This window comes from Coenobita brevimanus, chromosome 24 (assembly GCF_032717465.1).
Source record: "Coenobita brevimanus isolate Jiangsu-jjx chromosome 24, ASM3271746v2, whole genome shotgun sequence".
NCBI lineage: Eukaryota > Metazoa > Arthropoda > Malacostraca > Decapoda > Coenobitidae > Coenobita > Coenobita brevimanus.
In genome coordinates, this window is record NC_136977.1 from 55770919 (window position 1) to 55788455 (window position 17537).

The following is a 17537-nucleotide window of genomic DNA, read 5'->3' on the forward strand; positions in this document are numbered from 1 at the left end:
AAAGGGCAACTACCATGACCTAAAGAAGTCTATCTATCTATCTATTGCCAGATGCCTTAATCCCGTAAGGGGTGGCCACAAACAAATTGCCTCCATGTCGCCCTGTCCCCTTTCATTTCATTACCCTGCTCCCAGCTCACACCCCGCTCTCTCATATACCTCTCCACTCCATCCCTCCATCTCATCCTTGGCCTCCCCCTCCCTCTCCCCCCCCTCCACCTCACTCACATACATTCTCCTCGTCAGTCTCTCGTTCTCCATCCTCTCCACATGGCCAAACCACCTCAGTGTGTTTCTCCTAACGCTTCCTATCACATCCACATCAATACTACAACGCTCCTTCACTTCCTCATTCATCAGTCTGTCTCTCCAAGTGATTCCACAGGCTCCTCTCAAATAACTCATTCCACTGCTCTCACTCTTGACTTCTGTCCCTCCAACAAGGTCCAAGCTTCACTTCCATACGTTAGAGTTGGCATCACAATACTGACACGTAGCAATGAAATGGCGGGGGACAGGGTGATATGGAGGTGATTTGTTTGTGGCCACCCCATATAACGGATTAAGGCATTTGCCAATAGAATAGTAGCTTTTTCACTTCCATGTTCACTTCCCTGTTTCTTACCACTGCCTTCAAGGAACCAGTAACCTTTCTTCCCTGTTGCACCCTTTCAAGCACTTCACCCCTAAACTTCCATGCTTACTCATCACACTACCCAAGTACTTAAACGCACTCACATTTTCCATTTCCTCCTCATCCAGCCTCACTATACATTCACTGACTTCACTTCTCTCGAAGACCATAACTTTACTCTTCCCTACATTCATCTTTAGATTCCGTTTCTTAAACACTCTCCCAGACTCATCCACCAAGCCTTGCAGCTCCACTTCGTCTTCACTCAACAACACAGTATCATCTGCAAACAACAGTACAGGTAGTTTCCAGACACTGTCCTCTCTCACTAAGGCCGCTCCAACATCCACTGACCTACCTTGTATCTCTTTTATTGCCCCACCCATGTACAGATTGAACAACCATGGAGACATGACACATCCCTGTTTCAATACAACAGTCAAATGGAAAAATTCACTCAGTTCACTATCCACATGCACTGCAGCCTTAGTACCCTCATGCATACTCTTCAGAGCCATCAACAACTTCCCATCTACTCTGTATATTCTTAATACTTTCCACAATCCTTGTCTATCCACCCTGTCATATACTTTCTCCAAATCCATGAAGGCCACATACAACTTCTTTCCCTTCTCTAGAAACTTTTCCAATACAGGTCTAAGAATGAATATCTGATCTACACAACCTCTTCCTTTCCGAAAACCTCCGTTCTTCTCCAACTAATTACTTTGTTATTTCTCTAACTCTGTCAGTAAGTATCCTATCATATACTTTTCCTATTAACACGAAGAAGACAAATACCCCTACGATTACCACACACTTCATTTTCCCCTTTTCCTTTGTACTGGGGAATAATTATAACTAACTTCTAATCCTACGGGACTCTACCTTCCTCCCAGGCCAATTTGCACATCTTCCACATCCATTCTACTACTATCTTCCCCCATGCTTCAGCATTTCACCACACACTCCATCAATTCCTGGAACTTTCCCCATTTTAACTTTCTTCATTGCTTCCACAACTTCCATCCTACTGATTTCTTCCTCTCTTCTCACATCCCTCCTTCTCCCAGCCATTCCCCAGCCACTTATACTTGCATTACTTTCATTCTCTATGTTCAACAATTCCTTAAAGTATTCTCTCCATCTGCTCACTTTTTCTCCCTTCTCCACTAATAATCTATCATTTTTATCTTTCACAACCCAACTAACTTCTTTGGTACTCCGTCTAACTCTCTTTACCTCTTTCCAGAACATTTTCTTACATTCCCTCCACTTTACACTGAAGTTCCTTCCAAATTCCTCATCCACTCTCTTTTTACTCTCTCTTACTAATCTTTTCATCTCTCTCTTCCTCTCTACATATAACTCTCTCTTCCATCCCTCAACTTCTTCCACATTTCTCATCCACTCACTATATGCTTTTTTCTTTTGTGCCACAGCCTCTCTCACCTCTTCAGTCAACCATGCTGTTCCCTGTAACCCCTTTTGTCTTCTCTTCATCCCACACACCACCCCACATGCTGCACAGATTTCTTCTGTGAATATCTTGCACATACCTTCCACGTACCCCGTCTGCTCCAATCTATGTTTACCCAATTGCTCCTCCACTTCCCTCTTAAATTTCTGCTTTTTTTCCCATCCTCTACTTCATACAAATAGGTTAAGAAAAGGACCTTAGGGCAGTGGATGTTGGAGTGGCCCTAATGAGAGATGGCAATGTGTGGAAACTCCCTGTACTGTTGTTTGCAGATGATACTGAATTGTTAGGTGACGACAAACGGGAGCTGCAAGGCTTGGTGAATGACCCTGGGAGAGTGTGTAAGAAATGGAATCTATAGGTGAATGTAGGGAAGAGAGTTATGGTCCTCGGGAGAAACAAAGTCACTAAATGTACAGTGAGGTTGGATGAGGAGGAAATGGAATGTGTGAGTGCGATTAAGTACTTGGGTAGTATGATAAGTAAGGATGAAAGTTTGGAGGGTAAAGTGCTTGGAAGGGTACAACAAGGAAGAATGGTTGCTGGTTCTTAGAAAGCAGTGATAAAGAACTGAAGTGAGCATGGAAGCGAAAAAGTTACTGCATAACAATACTGTGATACCAACTCTAATGTATGGAAGTGAAGCTTGGACGGTGTTGGAGGGACACAAGTCAAGAGTGACAGCAGTGGAAATGAGTTATTTGAGAGCAGCATGTGGAGTCACATGGAGAGAGAGACTGACATGTGAGGAAGTGAAGGAGCATTGTGGTGTGGATGTGAATGTGATACGAAGTGTTAGGAGAAACACACTGAGGTGGTTTGGCCATGTGAAGAGGATGGAGAGCGAGATTGACGAGGAGAGTGCATGTGAGTGAGGTAGATGGGGGGGGGGGGAAGGCCAAGGATGAGATGGAGGGATGGAGTGGAGAGGTATATAAGAGAGGGGGGTGTTAGCTGGGAGCAGGGCAGTGAAATGAAAGGGGACAAGGCAATATGGAGGCGATTTGTTTGTGGCCACTCCTTACCAGATTAAGGCATCTGGCAATAGACAGATACATAGGCAAATGAGTGTGTTGTCCCAAATGACTGGCTGAAGAGTGTGACTGTAAATGTGTATAACGGATGCCATGGAAAGAGGAAATTATAGAGGAATAAGCACAATGGATCAAAAAATGAAGGTAAAGGAGAGTCCTTCATGGAATAAGGGAATGAGTGACTACTGATGACATGCAGTTTGGGTTTATGCCAGACAAAGGGACCAATGATGCCATAATCATTACTGACAGTTTCAGGAAAAATATATAGGAAAGAAAATGGAGCTGTATTTTGCTTTTGTTGATTTGGGGAAGACCTTTGACAAAGTCCAAAGGGACGTGGTAAAGTGGACAATGAGAAGCTTAGGATTTAGGAGTAGGTGGTCAGAGTAGTTTTGGCTATGCAGGTGGGCGCTCACACCCAGATGTGTTAATCTTAATTTAAGTGATGAGTTTTCGGTGAATGTTAGTGTGCATCAGCAGTCAGTCTTGAACATTTTACTGTTTGTCATGGTGCTTGAAGCTCTCTCATCTGACTTCAGAAATGAACTCTCAGGGGAGATGTTGTACGCTGATGACTTGGTGTTAACTGCAGGAAATGAAATGGAGGCAGAGGAAAGATTTGGGAGATGGAGAGAGAGAGAGAGAGAGAGAGAGAGAACGGGGCACAAGAGTTTAAGAGTTAATGCGGATAAAGCAAGAGTGATGATACCTAGAGCTGCTGGTAGTACTGTCAAAGCAGAGGGAGTGTGGCCATGTGAAATTTGGCACAAGTGTGTGGGAAGTAACTCCATCTTGTGCAGTGTTTGTGATAAGTGGGTGCATAGAAGATGAGGCGAGAGACGCAGAGTGCGAATAATGCTGATTTCATGTGTGCAATGCGTCAGGGAGAGTATGTTGAGACTCCCAGGCATGAAAGGACTAATCTTGTGGAAAGTCTCTTGAGTGTGTGCAGGAGTTTTGTTATTGGAGATGTGACTGGAGCTACTAACTCTATGGCTAGAGTAAGGAGTGGTTGGAGGAAGTTCAGGGAGCTGTTGCCATTCCTAACACTGAGAGGGCTCTTCCTCCATGCTAAAGGGTCTTCGCATGTGATGTGTTAGGAGTGTAATGCTGTATGGTAGTGAAACTTGGGCAGTAAATCTTTTCATTTGTGAAGGCTCCAACATGCTTGCATGTGTCAGCCTTGGTCACCTGATGGCAGCTCTCCATGTTGCTTGATCTCTGGCAGCCCCCTATTCAGTCCTTTATCCCTGAGGTCATATTCAATTACCTCATCCCAAGTTTTTTTCGCTCTACCTATTGCAACCCTACCCCTAACATTAACACCTCTCACTTTCTGCACCCACCTGTCACCCCCCATCCTCTCCACATGCTTAAACCACCTCAATCTACTTTCCCTCATCACAACACCAATACACTCCAGCCCCATCCTACCTCTTAACTCTTTCATCATAAACCTAGCCCTCCCAGATCTTGCATTCAGGGAAGCATTGCATATCCACCCAATCACTGTCATTTCTATATGTATGAGCCTGTGAATATCCTCTTCCTCTACTGCCCAGGTATCACTACCATACAGCATTACATTCCTAGTACATTCAACAACAAAGAACCCTTAGCATGGAGGGAGAGCCCTCTCAATGTTAGGAGGAGCAACAGCTCCCTGAACTTCTTCCAACCACTCCTCACTCTAGCCATAGAGCTAGCTCCAGCACTTAACGTCTCCCAAATAACAAAACTCTCCCACAAACACGAGGGACTCACCTGCAAGATCAATCCTTTTATGGCTGACAATCTCCACATGCTCTCCCCAACACACCACGCACATGAAATCAGCATTATCTCACATACTACCTCTACTGTAATACCACTACATATCTTCTGAACCCACTTACCACAAACACTGCACAAAATGGTATTACTGTACTAACTATGCCCTAGTGGCAAACTGCACTTGGCCACTCTCTTCTCTGACAATACAACCACCATCCCTCGATATCATCATCTTTGTTTTATCTGCATTTACTCTCAAGCCCTTGTGCCCCATACCATTTCTCAACTTCCCAAATCTTTCCTCCACCTCCCTTTCATTTTCTGCAATCAACACCAAATCATCAGCATACAACACCTCCCACGGGAGTCCATTTCTGAGGGCACACAAGAGGCCCACACTCTATGACCTCGTCCCAGGTCTTTTTTGGTCTGCCTCTCACAAACCTACCCTCCAACCTTTGCACTTTTCACCTTCTGCCCCCAACTGTCATCCTCTATCCTCTCAACATGCTCAAGGCTTAAACATAAAGAAATGGCAATAAGCAAGGCAGGGACGGGTAGGACTGCAACTGAAAAGTTGAGAGGAAAGATGGACTTGAATGCACAGGTGTTGTGATGAGGAGGGACAGACTAAGATGGTTTGGGCATGTTGAAAGGATGGAGGATGGCAAATGGGGGTGGAAGGTGAAAAATGCAAATGTTGGAGAGTAAGTTGTGAGAGGCAGACAAGTAAACACCTCGGACGAGGTCACAGAGTGTGGCCTCAAGGATATGGGATTGAACAGGGAGGATGCCAGAGACTGAGCAGCATTACAGCCATCATTAAGTGACCAAGGTTGACACACGGAAGCATGCTGGAGTCTTTATAAACAGTATGATACAAAAGGATTGATTTAATTATAGATATAGGAAGGCACAGGAAAAAAGAAATACAGCATGGAACAGGTTACAAAGAAGACACAGTGAGAAAGTGTGGACTAAATACAAGGCTAAATGAAAGCACAGGATACCATTGTCAGACAGAGATGGGGAAGTGGCATACAACAAGGAGGAGACTATGAGTGAGGTAAAAACATGATACATCCAGTATTTGTAAATAACGATGAATTTATGGAATCAGGTGAAGAAGGGAAGACTCAGCAGTTAGCCAAGGTAGTAGCTGACAGAAATGAAATACTGTATTACAACTGATGAGGGACTTTGATGTAAGAGAGGCCAAAGGGTCTAATGGGACTGCTGGATGGATACGGTACTGAAAGAATGTGCACATTACCTGTTGCAGCCAATTAATGATACTGTATTATTAAATGTTCACTGAAATTAGAAGAGTTGCCAATAAACAAGAATATGGCAAATCCAGTGCCAATTTATAAATGAGGTGATAGAGACAACCCACTTAACTACAGATCAGTATCCCTCACCAGCACTGTTTGCAAACTGTCTGAAAAAATTATCAGAAAAAAGTGGATTAAGTTCACTGAAGAAAATAAGGTAATAATGGCGAAACAGCCTGGATTTTATAAAGGATCATCATGTGTTGCAAAACTGCTGAATTTTTACACCAGAGTATCATACAGGTAAGAGAGGACTGGGTAGATTGTGTCTACTTTGATTTGAAGAAGGTGTTTGATCGAGTGCCATTCAAAAAACTGCTACAAAAATAAAAAACTACTGGAGGAAAGAGTGGGAAATAGCTAAAATGGATGGACAATTATTTAGTGGGATGACAAATGAGAACACCTATAGCAGACAAATATTCTCCAAGGAAGTGTGTGACTAATGGAATGTCAGAAGGCTCAGTATGGTTCCTATTACATTTCTATCTATCTAACTATCTATGGCCCGACGTCATAATCCAGCAAAGGGTGGCCACAGACAAAACGCCTCCAAGTTGTTCTGTCACCTGCCATTTGACTGCCCTCCTCCCCCCTCCCTCATATACCTCTCAACTCCATCCCTCCACCTCATCCTCAGTCTCCCCCCTCTCTCTCCCTCCCTTCACTTCACCTACCTACACCCTCTTAGTCAGTCTTTCATTCTCCATTCTCCATTATATTTCTGATATATGTAAATGATACGCCAAAAGGCTGAAGCAGTAATATGAATATGTTTGCAGATTAGGCAACAAATATCAAGTGAATCCAGAATGGTGATGGTTGTGAGGTGATGCAATATTATTTGGATAGGTTGTTCAGTTGGGAAAAAAAAATATATATATGGCCCAGAAATGGGAATACAGGGCAAGCAACCTAGCTGTGAGTGTAAAATGGGAAGAGTGAGGATCAGCAACACTATGGAAAAGAAAGATCTATGAGTGACCATACAGACTGATCTATCACATACGAAACATATAAGATCACTGGAGGTGCATATAAACTGATGGCCCTTACGAAAGTGGCTCCCAGTTATCTGGATGAGGAGATGCTGAGGGAGATAACTATGTCCGTGATAAGCCCAAAATTAGAATATGCGGTAGTGATATGGCTACCTCATTTAAAGAAGCATTTAAGATAACTGGAAAAGGTACAGATTAGGATGCTACCCAGTTTGAGAGGACTGTCTTATGGAAAAAGACTGAAGAAGTTAACGTTCCCATCTATCTACTACTAAAGTTTTCATTCATTCATTCATTGCCAGACGCCATGTATCCCAGACGGGGTGGCCAAGGGCTTAGAGTTAATTGTTTTACAGGAAGGGGCACTAATCCTCCACCAACCCCACTTGACATTGATGCTAAATTGAGAGAAGAGAGAGAAGAACTTTCATTACAATATTTAAAGGAGTTTGAAAACTGGAAAAGGTGGAGAGAGAAGATTGACTTGTGGATGATGACAGAAGGACAAAAGGACATGAATATAAAGTGAAGTGTACCAGTAGATGCTTAAATGACATAGAAAAATTTAGTTTGCCAAACAGAAGTACAGACATTTGGAACAGTCTGGAAAAAGTGGTGGTGCAAGCAAAGAACATCAATGAGTATGTTGGATAATTTAAGATACGGAGACGGGACAACACATGCTTAGCTCAAATACTGTACAATACTACTAGGTAAACCCACCCAGTCAAACCCACACATCCAACCTGCCATACAAACAGGCCTCCCCCATTTCCTCTTGCTTTCTCTCTGCTCATAATTACAAGTAAAATCAAATAATGGGGAGAGACATAACCCATCGCAAGGTGTATGGAACAAAAGGTAGGGTTAATTATAAGGATGACCAACTTCCAGAATTAGCAATATCCACATCTAAGACACTAAAATACATGCACACAATATCAGATCAAGCAAAAATTTCAAATCGGTTCTTAAACAATCACAAAATGCTTGATGATGAAAATAAACACTCCTAGAAGCAAATCAGAAAAAAAAAAAAAAAATGGAGCAACTGCAAAGACAGAAGATAGCAACAATAAAGTTTCTCTCAGTCTTTACCTTCCCATGATATCCCTGGGAGCATAGAGGATAAGAATAATTACTATAACAGTGTTACATAACTATGAATATCTTCATATGCATCAAGCAAATACTAAATAGCTACATATACCATTATACCATAATATTCACAATACAGATACATCAGTACAGAAGTGATAAATTGTCTATTTCAAGTTTACAAGCACAGTACAGTACATATATCCTAAAAGCATTGAGAAAATGACAAATCTATCACTGCAGCATCAAAAAAAAAAAAAAAAAAAAAAAAGTGTGATCTCTTGGCTATTGTGCACTTGGTTACAGCAGTTTTCACTATTAGCAGTTTTCATTATCACTGCAAGATGAAAATCAACACTCCTGTGGTTATCATGCATTATTTGGCTAAAAAAAAAACATCATTATAAGTCATCTGAGCTAGTTTCTGCCAACAATGATGGTGCAGGTTTTGTAGTTTCTGATGCTTGGAGGAATTCAAAGTTGAGGCTCTACTTGAGGAGTTAAATCAACATGGTGAAGACCACTAACTCTCTAATCCCAGCCTCAGAACACCCTACCTCAAGCCCATCTCAGTTCTTCCTATGGTATGTGTTTCTCCCTTACTGTGCCCTTTTCATCACTTTCTATTAACCTAACCATGTCTATGTGTATGTCTGATACTTACTGTACCATAACAGTACATATGTATTTAGAGAAAATAATGCTGCAAAAGGGAAATCTGGGTTTATAAGTGGGGTGCCTGGTTCTATCTATCTATTGCCAGACGCCTCAATCCCGTTTGGGGTGGCCACAAACAAATCGCCTCCAAGTCGCCCTGTCCCCCGCCATTTCACTGCCCTGCTCCCAACTCACACCCCCCTCTCTCATATACCTCTCCACCCCATCCAATTAGGATAAATCCCACAGGTTCTGTGCTTTCGTTATCATGCAATGTCATTATCACGCACTGCTCAGTACCAATTATGTGCAATAACCAAGGGATCATTGTACACATATCTTTGTGTAGAGGGTTACAGCATACTGTCCAATGAGTGGCATAGATTAAGCACTGGCATCTGGGATCTTCGCTATAAGAGAAAATATATAAGTAACTAACTACCATGAGAAAATTGTTCAAGTTGAAACACTGACAGACCTACACTAATCTATGCAATAGCTAAGCTTTCAACTAACAAGTTACAGTACATACAAATTAAAACTTTACTGCACACAACTGTAAGCAGTGAAATTATGCCTGTCATTATAATAAACAATATTATATACAAAGAAATACCATCTTATGTATGGAATGCTAAAAAAATGATCAGCAATACAGCTTACAGAAATTATGGTTTATATTTTGTGTGCTTCATGCTCAACTAATGGATACCAGAAATATACATGGTAAGAAATTAATACTTTGCACAACACTCATTCTCTAATGTCAAAATATTACTTTCAAGAATCCCTCAAAATTTCCTGTTAGCAGAATTACCACTCCACTTTTACTTACATGAGTATTCAATTGGGGGATCCAAGATTGGAAACATGATGCCTACCAAAAAATGGTTACAGTGTAACACAACTCACAGTGTCATTTATAGAAAATGTATCAGCATCCCAGTCAAGATAATCAAAGCTTGTCTTTGTGAGGTTGTCTGCTTTGTCAATAGTGAATGTCAAATGGAAATGGAAATACTTATATCTCTTTGACAGATAGGTGCTTTTCAACTTGTATGAAGTCCACATGTGCTTATTATCTTAATGAAATTCAACCTCTCCTTGAACAATAACTAAATACCTGATATCTGTAAGAAAGCAACCATTATCCCCAAACTTAAATCAGGAAAACCTTAAAATAGTTCCACATCATATGAACCAATCTTACTGCTTTCATACCATCATAACATATGAAGGTTAATCTTAAAGAACAACACCTCCTAAATCCTTGTATCTGTCTCCTAATATGGACTCCAGTCTAAACAATCATCATCCACCCCTCCATGTTAACTCAAATCTTCTAGGATGGCTTCAAAATGAAACAACCACCATTAAGAACCAACCTGGCAGCAGTAGACCAATACAAAACTTTTAACACATTACCAAGACACGTCATAATAAAACCTAAAACACAAACAAGGAATAAAACAATAAAAAATGGATGACCAACTTCCTCTGTCAGACATCCCCAAGTGCTCCACCAAAACGAAATTTCTAAATTCAGAATATTATCTGACTGTATTTAACATGACTGTCCAAATACTCTCACTTTTTAACCTTTTCCTCCATGACCTGCCAATCCTTCTCCCTTCAGGAACCTGTTATGTCCCATGCTGACAACTTAGCACCACCTTCACATCCCCAAAACTCAAGCAGCAGCAGCTCTGCTCCAACTGCACCTATGAGTACTAGCAATAAAACTGGCTTAGACAATACAGAATGACTGCTTCACCAACCAAGTCAACAATAATCCTCTTCACACCTGACAGACATGAATCTCAAATACAGCCTCAAAAGTCCCTCTTTAAATCAACCACTTACACTACTGTAGATGACACCCAAAATTCTAAGTCTTACTTTGGACACACACATGACCTGTTCTCAACATACACATAAAATCAGTGTAAAGATTTTCAAAAAATCCACACCCTGGAGACACTTACATGCACTACCTCTGAACAACAGAAAGAATCCCTGAAAAATGTCTGTAAACAATTCATTATAACTGTGAATTATTGGTATAACAGCCAAAGCTGGGGCCCAAGCTTAACCAGCACAAAAATGGATACGCTTCAAAACCTATAACACAAAGCCTTAACAATAAGAATAACAAAAAAGATACAGTAAGACCACAAATAAGATCACCTACATAACAACACAAAAATGTGATACTTCCAAACTGAAGATTATGTGAAAATCATGAACCACACAGTTCACTGCTTCAGCTCATGATGCATCCCACCCTTGTAACTTCAAGGTGTATCACTCACCTCCACAAAGAAACTAAAAAAGGGACAACTGTCCAATACTGCTCAGAGTACTTCAGAAGCATCCCTCTGCCTCCAACTTACACTACACTTCACAAACACACACATAAACCTAGCCACCATAGCCATCCAAAACCTTCAATCAAATTCCATCCTTCATGAACCACCACAAGACACACCAACTGGGTTCATGTTCAGATGAATCTGGAATTGCAATACCTGTAACAATCTTGTCTGCAGTTCATAACCATCTGGGATCAGGGGTTACTGTGAGCAAAATGAAGTTAGGGAAGGATTAATTATTAAGTACAGGTCCCTCACAAAAAAAAAATAAATAAATAAACCCCTTCAACCCAAAGATGTCTTGGTGCTAATACTAGATTTCAGCTTGTAAGAAACAACTCAAGCTGATGAGAAATATAACAGGAAAATCTTACAAAAGAAATCCTGCAATTTTTCACATTAACTGACAAGCAATATTCATTTTTAGGTCCTAGTGCTGAAATTTCTATCAACAGTGAATCTAAAAAATTACATACACTTGGACCTCCTCATCTACAGAAACTGAAAAATGTGACCCTTTCCATTATACATTTTGCAACTGCTGCATCACTTTACTTTGGGGGAGGAAGGGTGGGAGTATCTAAGAACACCCTATACTTCTGTCCAGTGAAGTAATAATTGTCTAAGAATGTCTGCTGCTGTGACCCCAAAGTGTTGTACTGATCTCTTCTTATAAGCTATCTAAGAAATGGTCAGATGCCTAAATTATCCCAGACGGGGTGTCCACTAACAAATCACCTACATTTTGCCCTCTCCCTTCAGGCAGCCCTCTCTCCACCTCACTTACTTTTCAACCAAATACCATACCTTTCCATCCCATCCTTCAACCTCATCCGCAGTCTTCCCCTTCCTCTCTTTCCATCCTACTCACTCATACACAATCTCCCAAACTTCCTTACTTAACTGCCTGTCTCTCGACATAACTCTACATGTTCTAGAGGACTTATGTACCTAGAAGGAAAACATGGAAGCTGGAAAACCAAGCAGTAAGGGATGCTTTCTACAGTGAGATGAGGAACATGGTGGCTGAACAGGAAGCCGTTGACAGAGGCACTAGTGAACAATACAGAGTCCTCAAGAACAACCTCCTGAGAGTTACTGATGCTGTATGCAGTTGGACAAGAGGCCCACAAAGACATAAAGTAACTAAGTGGTGGAATGAGGGTGTAGAAGCTGCAGTTATGGAGAAAAGAAGGCTTTTCTGGGAGTGGAAGAAAGGTAGTAGCAAGGAGGAATGCTTGGCTGCCAAGCGTAGGGCTAGAAGAGAGGTATACAAGGCGAAATCTGAGTCACAGAGACTTTTACTTGATAACCTAAATCATGGGAAAAGGAAAAATATGATATCTAAGGTGGCAAATCAGATGAAGAGGGATAATCGGGATATTATAGGGGAGCAGTGTGTGAAGAATGATGAAGGTAGGGTAGTGGTGAACAGTGAGGATATTAAAGATGTATGGAGAGAGCATTATAGCCGGTTGTTGAATGAGGACTTTGACTGGGACAGGGAAGGTTTGGAGCCAGCAGATCCAGTGTTTGGCCCTTGGCCTTTGATTAGCTCCTACACCGCGGGCATGTTTACCGATGTTTTGCGTGTGCCGCGGGGTTATTCGGGCTCCGACAGACTCTCAAAAAATATTTGCCAAAAATCAGTTATTAGTCCTAGAATAATAAAATTATATATGCTTATGGCACATACCTTCAGCTTTCTCCTGGAATGTTTGTTGAGCCTTCGTCAGTTACCGTAGGACTTGTGGAGACCTCTGAAGTTGGGTAACGAAGTCTCCACTTTACACTTCCCGACAACCCGTAATATGATTACCACAGCCAGATATTAACACTATAAACACTACTCTATGATTTTCAAGTAGTTTGGGATCCATACTCCAAAAAAAAACCCCACTGTGAAAGCAATGAAAATTACGAGCGCGTCTGACCGTCGCACTGGCACTAGTTCGCTCTTGGTACTCTGTCATTTATTATTCATAAAACCCCTCACATTTTATATTTCTATTACTATATAACACTTATATATATCTACAGTCTTTATCCATAAGTTTCCTTCAGTAGTATTAGTTTATTGTCACTGTAGGGATTCAATTTCTTTTAGTAAAATACGTAGCATTCACTTTCTCGTCCTGTATACTAGCATTGAGAGTGAATGTCACTTTCATCTTCACTCTCATAACTCGTAGTATTCAGACATGCTAGAGTGAAACTTTCACTTTCATTACTCCTAGGGTATATACTCGTATTATTATAATACTACTCATTTACATTTCTATTTACATTCTCTATTTTATTTACGTTATTTACATTTCCATTTTATTTACACTGTGTTATGCACTGTCACTTGAAGTAACTTATAAAACTATTTTCCATTGTTCAAGTATATTTACATTCATTACTTTCACTTGCTGTTTACACATTATGTACACATTATTTACAATTCCACTTGCACTGTTTTACTCAATAGAAAGATCGTAGTCACTCTTTTATCAATTGTCAGCCCTTTACCTCTTTCCACACGAGGTTTAGTAGGGGGTAAAGGTCACAGGGCCCTTTGCATGGGGGTGAAAAAGTCCCTGAAGTCAGCAAGAAGAAACAGACGTACCTCTACTTCGGAAAATGAGAGTAAACTGATAAGGGAGGGCTGTGGTAGAGGCCTACTTAGGGGATATTCAGTGCTACCAATGTTAGCTCTTGAAACAGCTATGTATAGCACAAATGACTGGCAGGAAATCTAGACAATACATTATAAATTAGGTAGTTCCAGGTGAATGTAAATATCACTTAGGCTTCTCCCTTCCCTCCTTACATGTATATTTATTACGAAAATAGATTATACAGCATATCTCAAGGGGAAAAAAAACAGCGAAAATTAGCGAACGAGTGCACGTGAGGTGTTGTCAGGTGATAATTAGCCAATTCCAGGTGTATGGCACTCTCACTTACCTTATTTCTTTCTTGTATATATTATTTGGTATAAGAATAGGACATAGGGCTTATTTCAATGGATGAAATCAGTGAAAAATTCCAGGGAAGATTTACTTAGCTGTAGCACGGCCGGGCAGGCGAGAGGATAGGGTAATGGAGGGGGGGTAGGGAGGGGAGTCAAGAACGGGGAGAAATGGCTAAATTGTCAACAATGGATGGGAGTACAGATGAGATTAGGAGTGCTGATTAGTGTTGGACATTGGCAGTACTGATAGATGATACAAGCCCCCACTTGGAAGCCCGGGTGAATTCAAAATAACACTGAATCACAAAAGCGACGCCCTGCGGTATGATCCCTTGCTCCCAAGCGTCACGAAAGTGACGCCCCGCGGTTAAGGGGTTAATGCTGCTACTTTGAGTGAGGCAATAGGCAGGGTGAAGGTGGGGAAGGCAGCAGGTGTGTCTGGGTTGACTGCCAAAATGTTGAAGGCCTCAGGAGATATAGGGGTGAGGTTAGTCACTGACATGATAAATATGATTATTTATGAGTGTGTTGTCCCAGATGATTGGCTGAAGAGTGTAATTGTAAATGTGTATAAAGGGAAGGATGATTTCCTGGAAAGACAAAATTATTGAGGTAAAAAGCTTTTAGATCAGATAATGAAGGTAATGGAGAGAGTTTTAGAAGGTAGGATTAGAGAAAGAATGAATATTGATGAGATGCAGTTTGAGTTTATGCCAAGTAGGGGGACCACTGATGCCATATTCACTGTTCGACAGCTTCAGGAAAAATATATTGGTAAGAAAAGGGATTTGTATTTTGTTTTTGTTGATTTGGAAAAGGCCTTTGACAGAGTCCCTAGAAAGGTGGTGAAGTGGGCAATGAGAAAGCTTGGCTTGGAGGAGTGGCTGGTTAGGGTGGTTATGGTTATGTATGTGGGTGCTCGCACCCAGGTAAGAGTGAATGGAGATTTGAGAGATGAGTTTTCCGTGAACGATGGTGTGCATCAGGAGTCGGATTTGAATCCCATGTTGTTTATCAAGGTACTTGAAGCCCTCTCACGTGACTTCAGAAACGGACTCCCGTGGGAGATGATGTATGCTGATGATTTGGTGTTGACTGCAGAGAACGAAAGGGAGGCGGAGGAAAGCTTTAGGAAGTGGAGAGATGGTATGGGGCACAAGGGCTTAAAGGTAAATGCAGATAAAACAAAAGTGATGATACCTAGGGTTCGTGCTGATACTGTCAAAGACGAGGGAAAGTGGCAATGTGCAGTTTGCCACAGGCGCGTGGGAAGTAATTCCATCTTGTGCAGTGTTTGTGATAAATGGGTGCACAAGGGAGGTAGTGGTGTCAGAGGTAGACCGCGCGATAATGCTGATTTTATGTGTACGGCGTGTCGGGGAGAGAAGGTGGAGATTGTCAGCGTGAAAGGATTGAACTTGCTAGGGAATCTCTTCAGTGTGTGGAATAGTTTTGTTATTTGGGAGACATGTTGTGTGCTGAAGGTGGGGCTGGAGCTAGCTCAGTGGCTAGGTTGAGAAGTGGTTGGAAGAAGTTCAGGGAGCTCTTGCCTCTCCTGACATTGAGAGGACTCTCCTCATGTGCTAAGGGGTCTTTGTATGCAGCATGTGTTAGGAGTGTAATGCTGTATGGCAGTGAGACCTGGGCAGTAATGGAGGAGGATATTCGCAGGCTCAGATGTACAGAAATGACAATGATTAGGTGGATGTGTTGTGCATCCCTGCGTGCAAGGTCTGGGGGGGCTGGGTTTATGATGAAAGAGTTGAGAGGAAGGATGGGACTGGAGTGTATTGGTGTTGTGATGAGGAGAGGTAGATTGAGATGGTCTGAACATGTGGAGAGGATGGGGGACGATAATTGGGTGAGGAAGGTGAGAAATGTTAATACTTGGGGTAGGGTTATGAGAGGTAGACCGTGAAAGACATGGGACGAGGTCATTAAGTGTGACCTCAGGGTTAAGGGACTGAACAGAGAGGCTGCAATAGATCGTGCAGCATGGAGAGCCGCCATTAGGTGACCAAGGCCAACGCATGCAAGCATGTTGGAGCCTTTAAAAATGAAACGAAATGATACCTGTATATATATATATATATATATATATATATATATATATATGGTATAAACAGTATATATCTTTCCCTCATTGTTTCCTCTTCTTCTCCCTGTGGGTGACTCTACACTGAATGAAAAGCCAAATGGTTTCCTGTACACCAGGAAATCATTTACTATGCTAGGTGGTAACCATATAACCAAATTATGGCACCTGGTGGTTTAGTGGGCAATTAAGGCATTCCTATCAGATTAAGCCTGTGCAGGTTTCTATCCAAGGGATGGTTGGGGTTTATAGCTCATATAATGGCACTCAGAGATGAGTGAAGCTGCTCACTCTCATCTTAAATGTCAGGACCAGCTTGCTGGCCCTAGGCTCCTATGCTCCTCATGGGACAACACAGGATTAGATGATGATGATGATAATGATGATGATGATGATATGTATGGCCTATCATACAGATAGATAGATAGATAGATAGATAGACAGACAGCTATACAGACAGACAAATATTTATACTGTAAATATCCTGTACGTAAGAACTGTCTGTATTATTTAAACAAAACTACCATTCTTAACACTAACTTAAGTATTGTCCACATTAATTATTATAAATTATAAATTATAAATTTGGGACAGTGTGTAGGAGGAGGAAGCTGAAAGTTAATGTAAACAAAAGTAAAGTTACGGTGTCTGAGAGGAATGAAGTCACAGAGTGTGCAGTGAGGTTGGATGGTGAGGATATGGAGAATGTGAGTGCATTCAAGTACTTGGGTAGTGTGATGAGTAAGGATGAAACTTTGGGGGATGAAGTACGTGAAAGGGTACAGCAGGGAAGGAAGGTTGTTGGTACACTGAATGCAATGATGAGAAATAGGGAGGTGAATATGGAAGTTAAGAAGTCACTGCATGATAGTATTGTGATCCCTACCCTGACGTATGGAAGCGAGGCGTGGACCTTGCAAGAGGGGAACAAGTCAAGAGTGAGAGCAGCGGAAATGAGTTACTTGAGAGGAGCATGTGGAATGACATGGAGGGACAGGTTGACGAATGAAGAAGTGAAGGAACGTTGTGGGGTAGATGTGGATGTGGTTGAGAAGATTAGGAGAAATACACTGAGGTGGTTTGGACATGTGGAGAGA

General features: G+C 41.6%; 1 protein-coding gene across 1 annotated transcript in view; it reads right to left on the reverse strand.

The window, feature by feature from the left end:
* Positions 1-17537, reverse strand: part of Synj (synaptojanin) — a 265110-nt gene that overhangs the window by 223119 nt on the left and 24454 nt on the right. The window contains exons 3-4 of the mRNA XM_080267540.1: positions 9850-9891; positions 8358-8372 (exon numbers count right to left, since the gene is read on the reverse strand). Coding sequence (XP_080123666.1) covers positions 8358-8372; positions 9850-9891 — 57 coding nt within the window. The remainder of the gene's footprint in view (positions 1-8357; positions 8373-9849; positions 9892-17537) is intronic.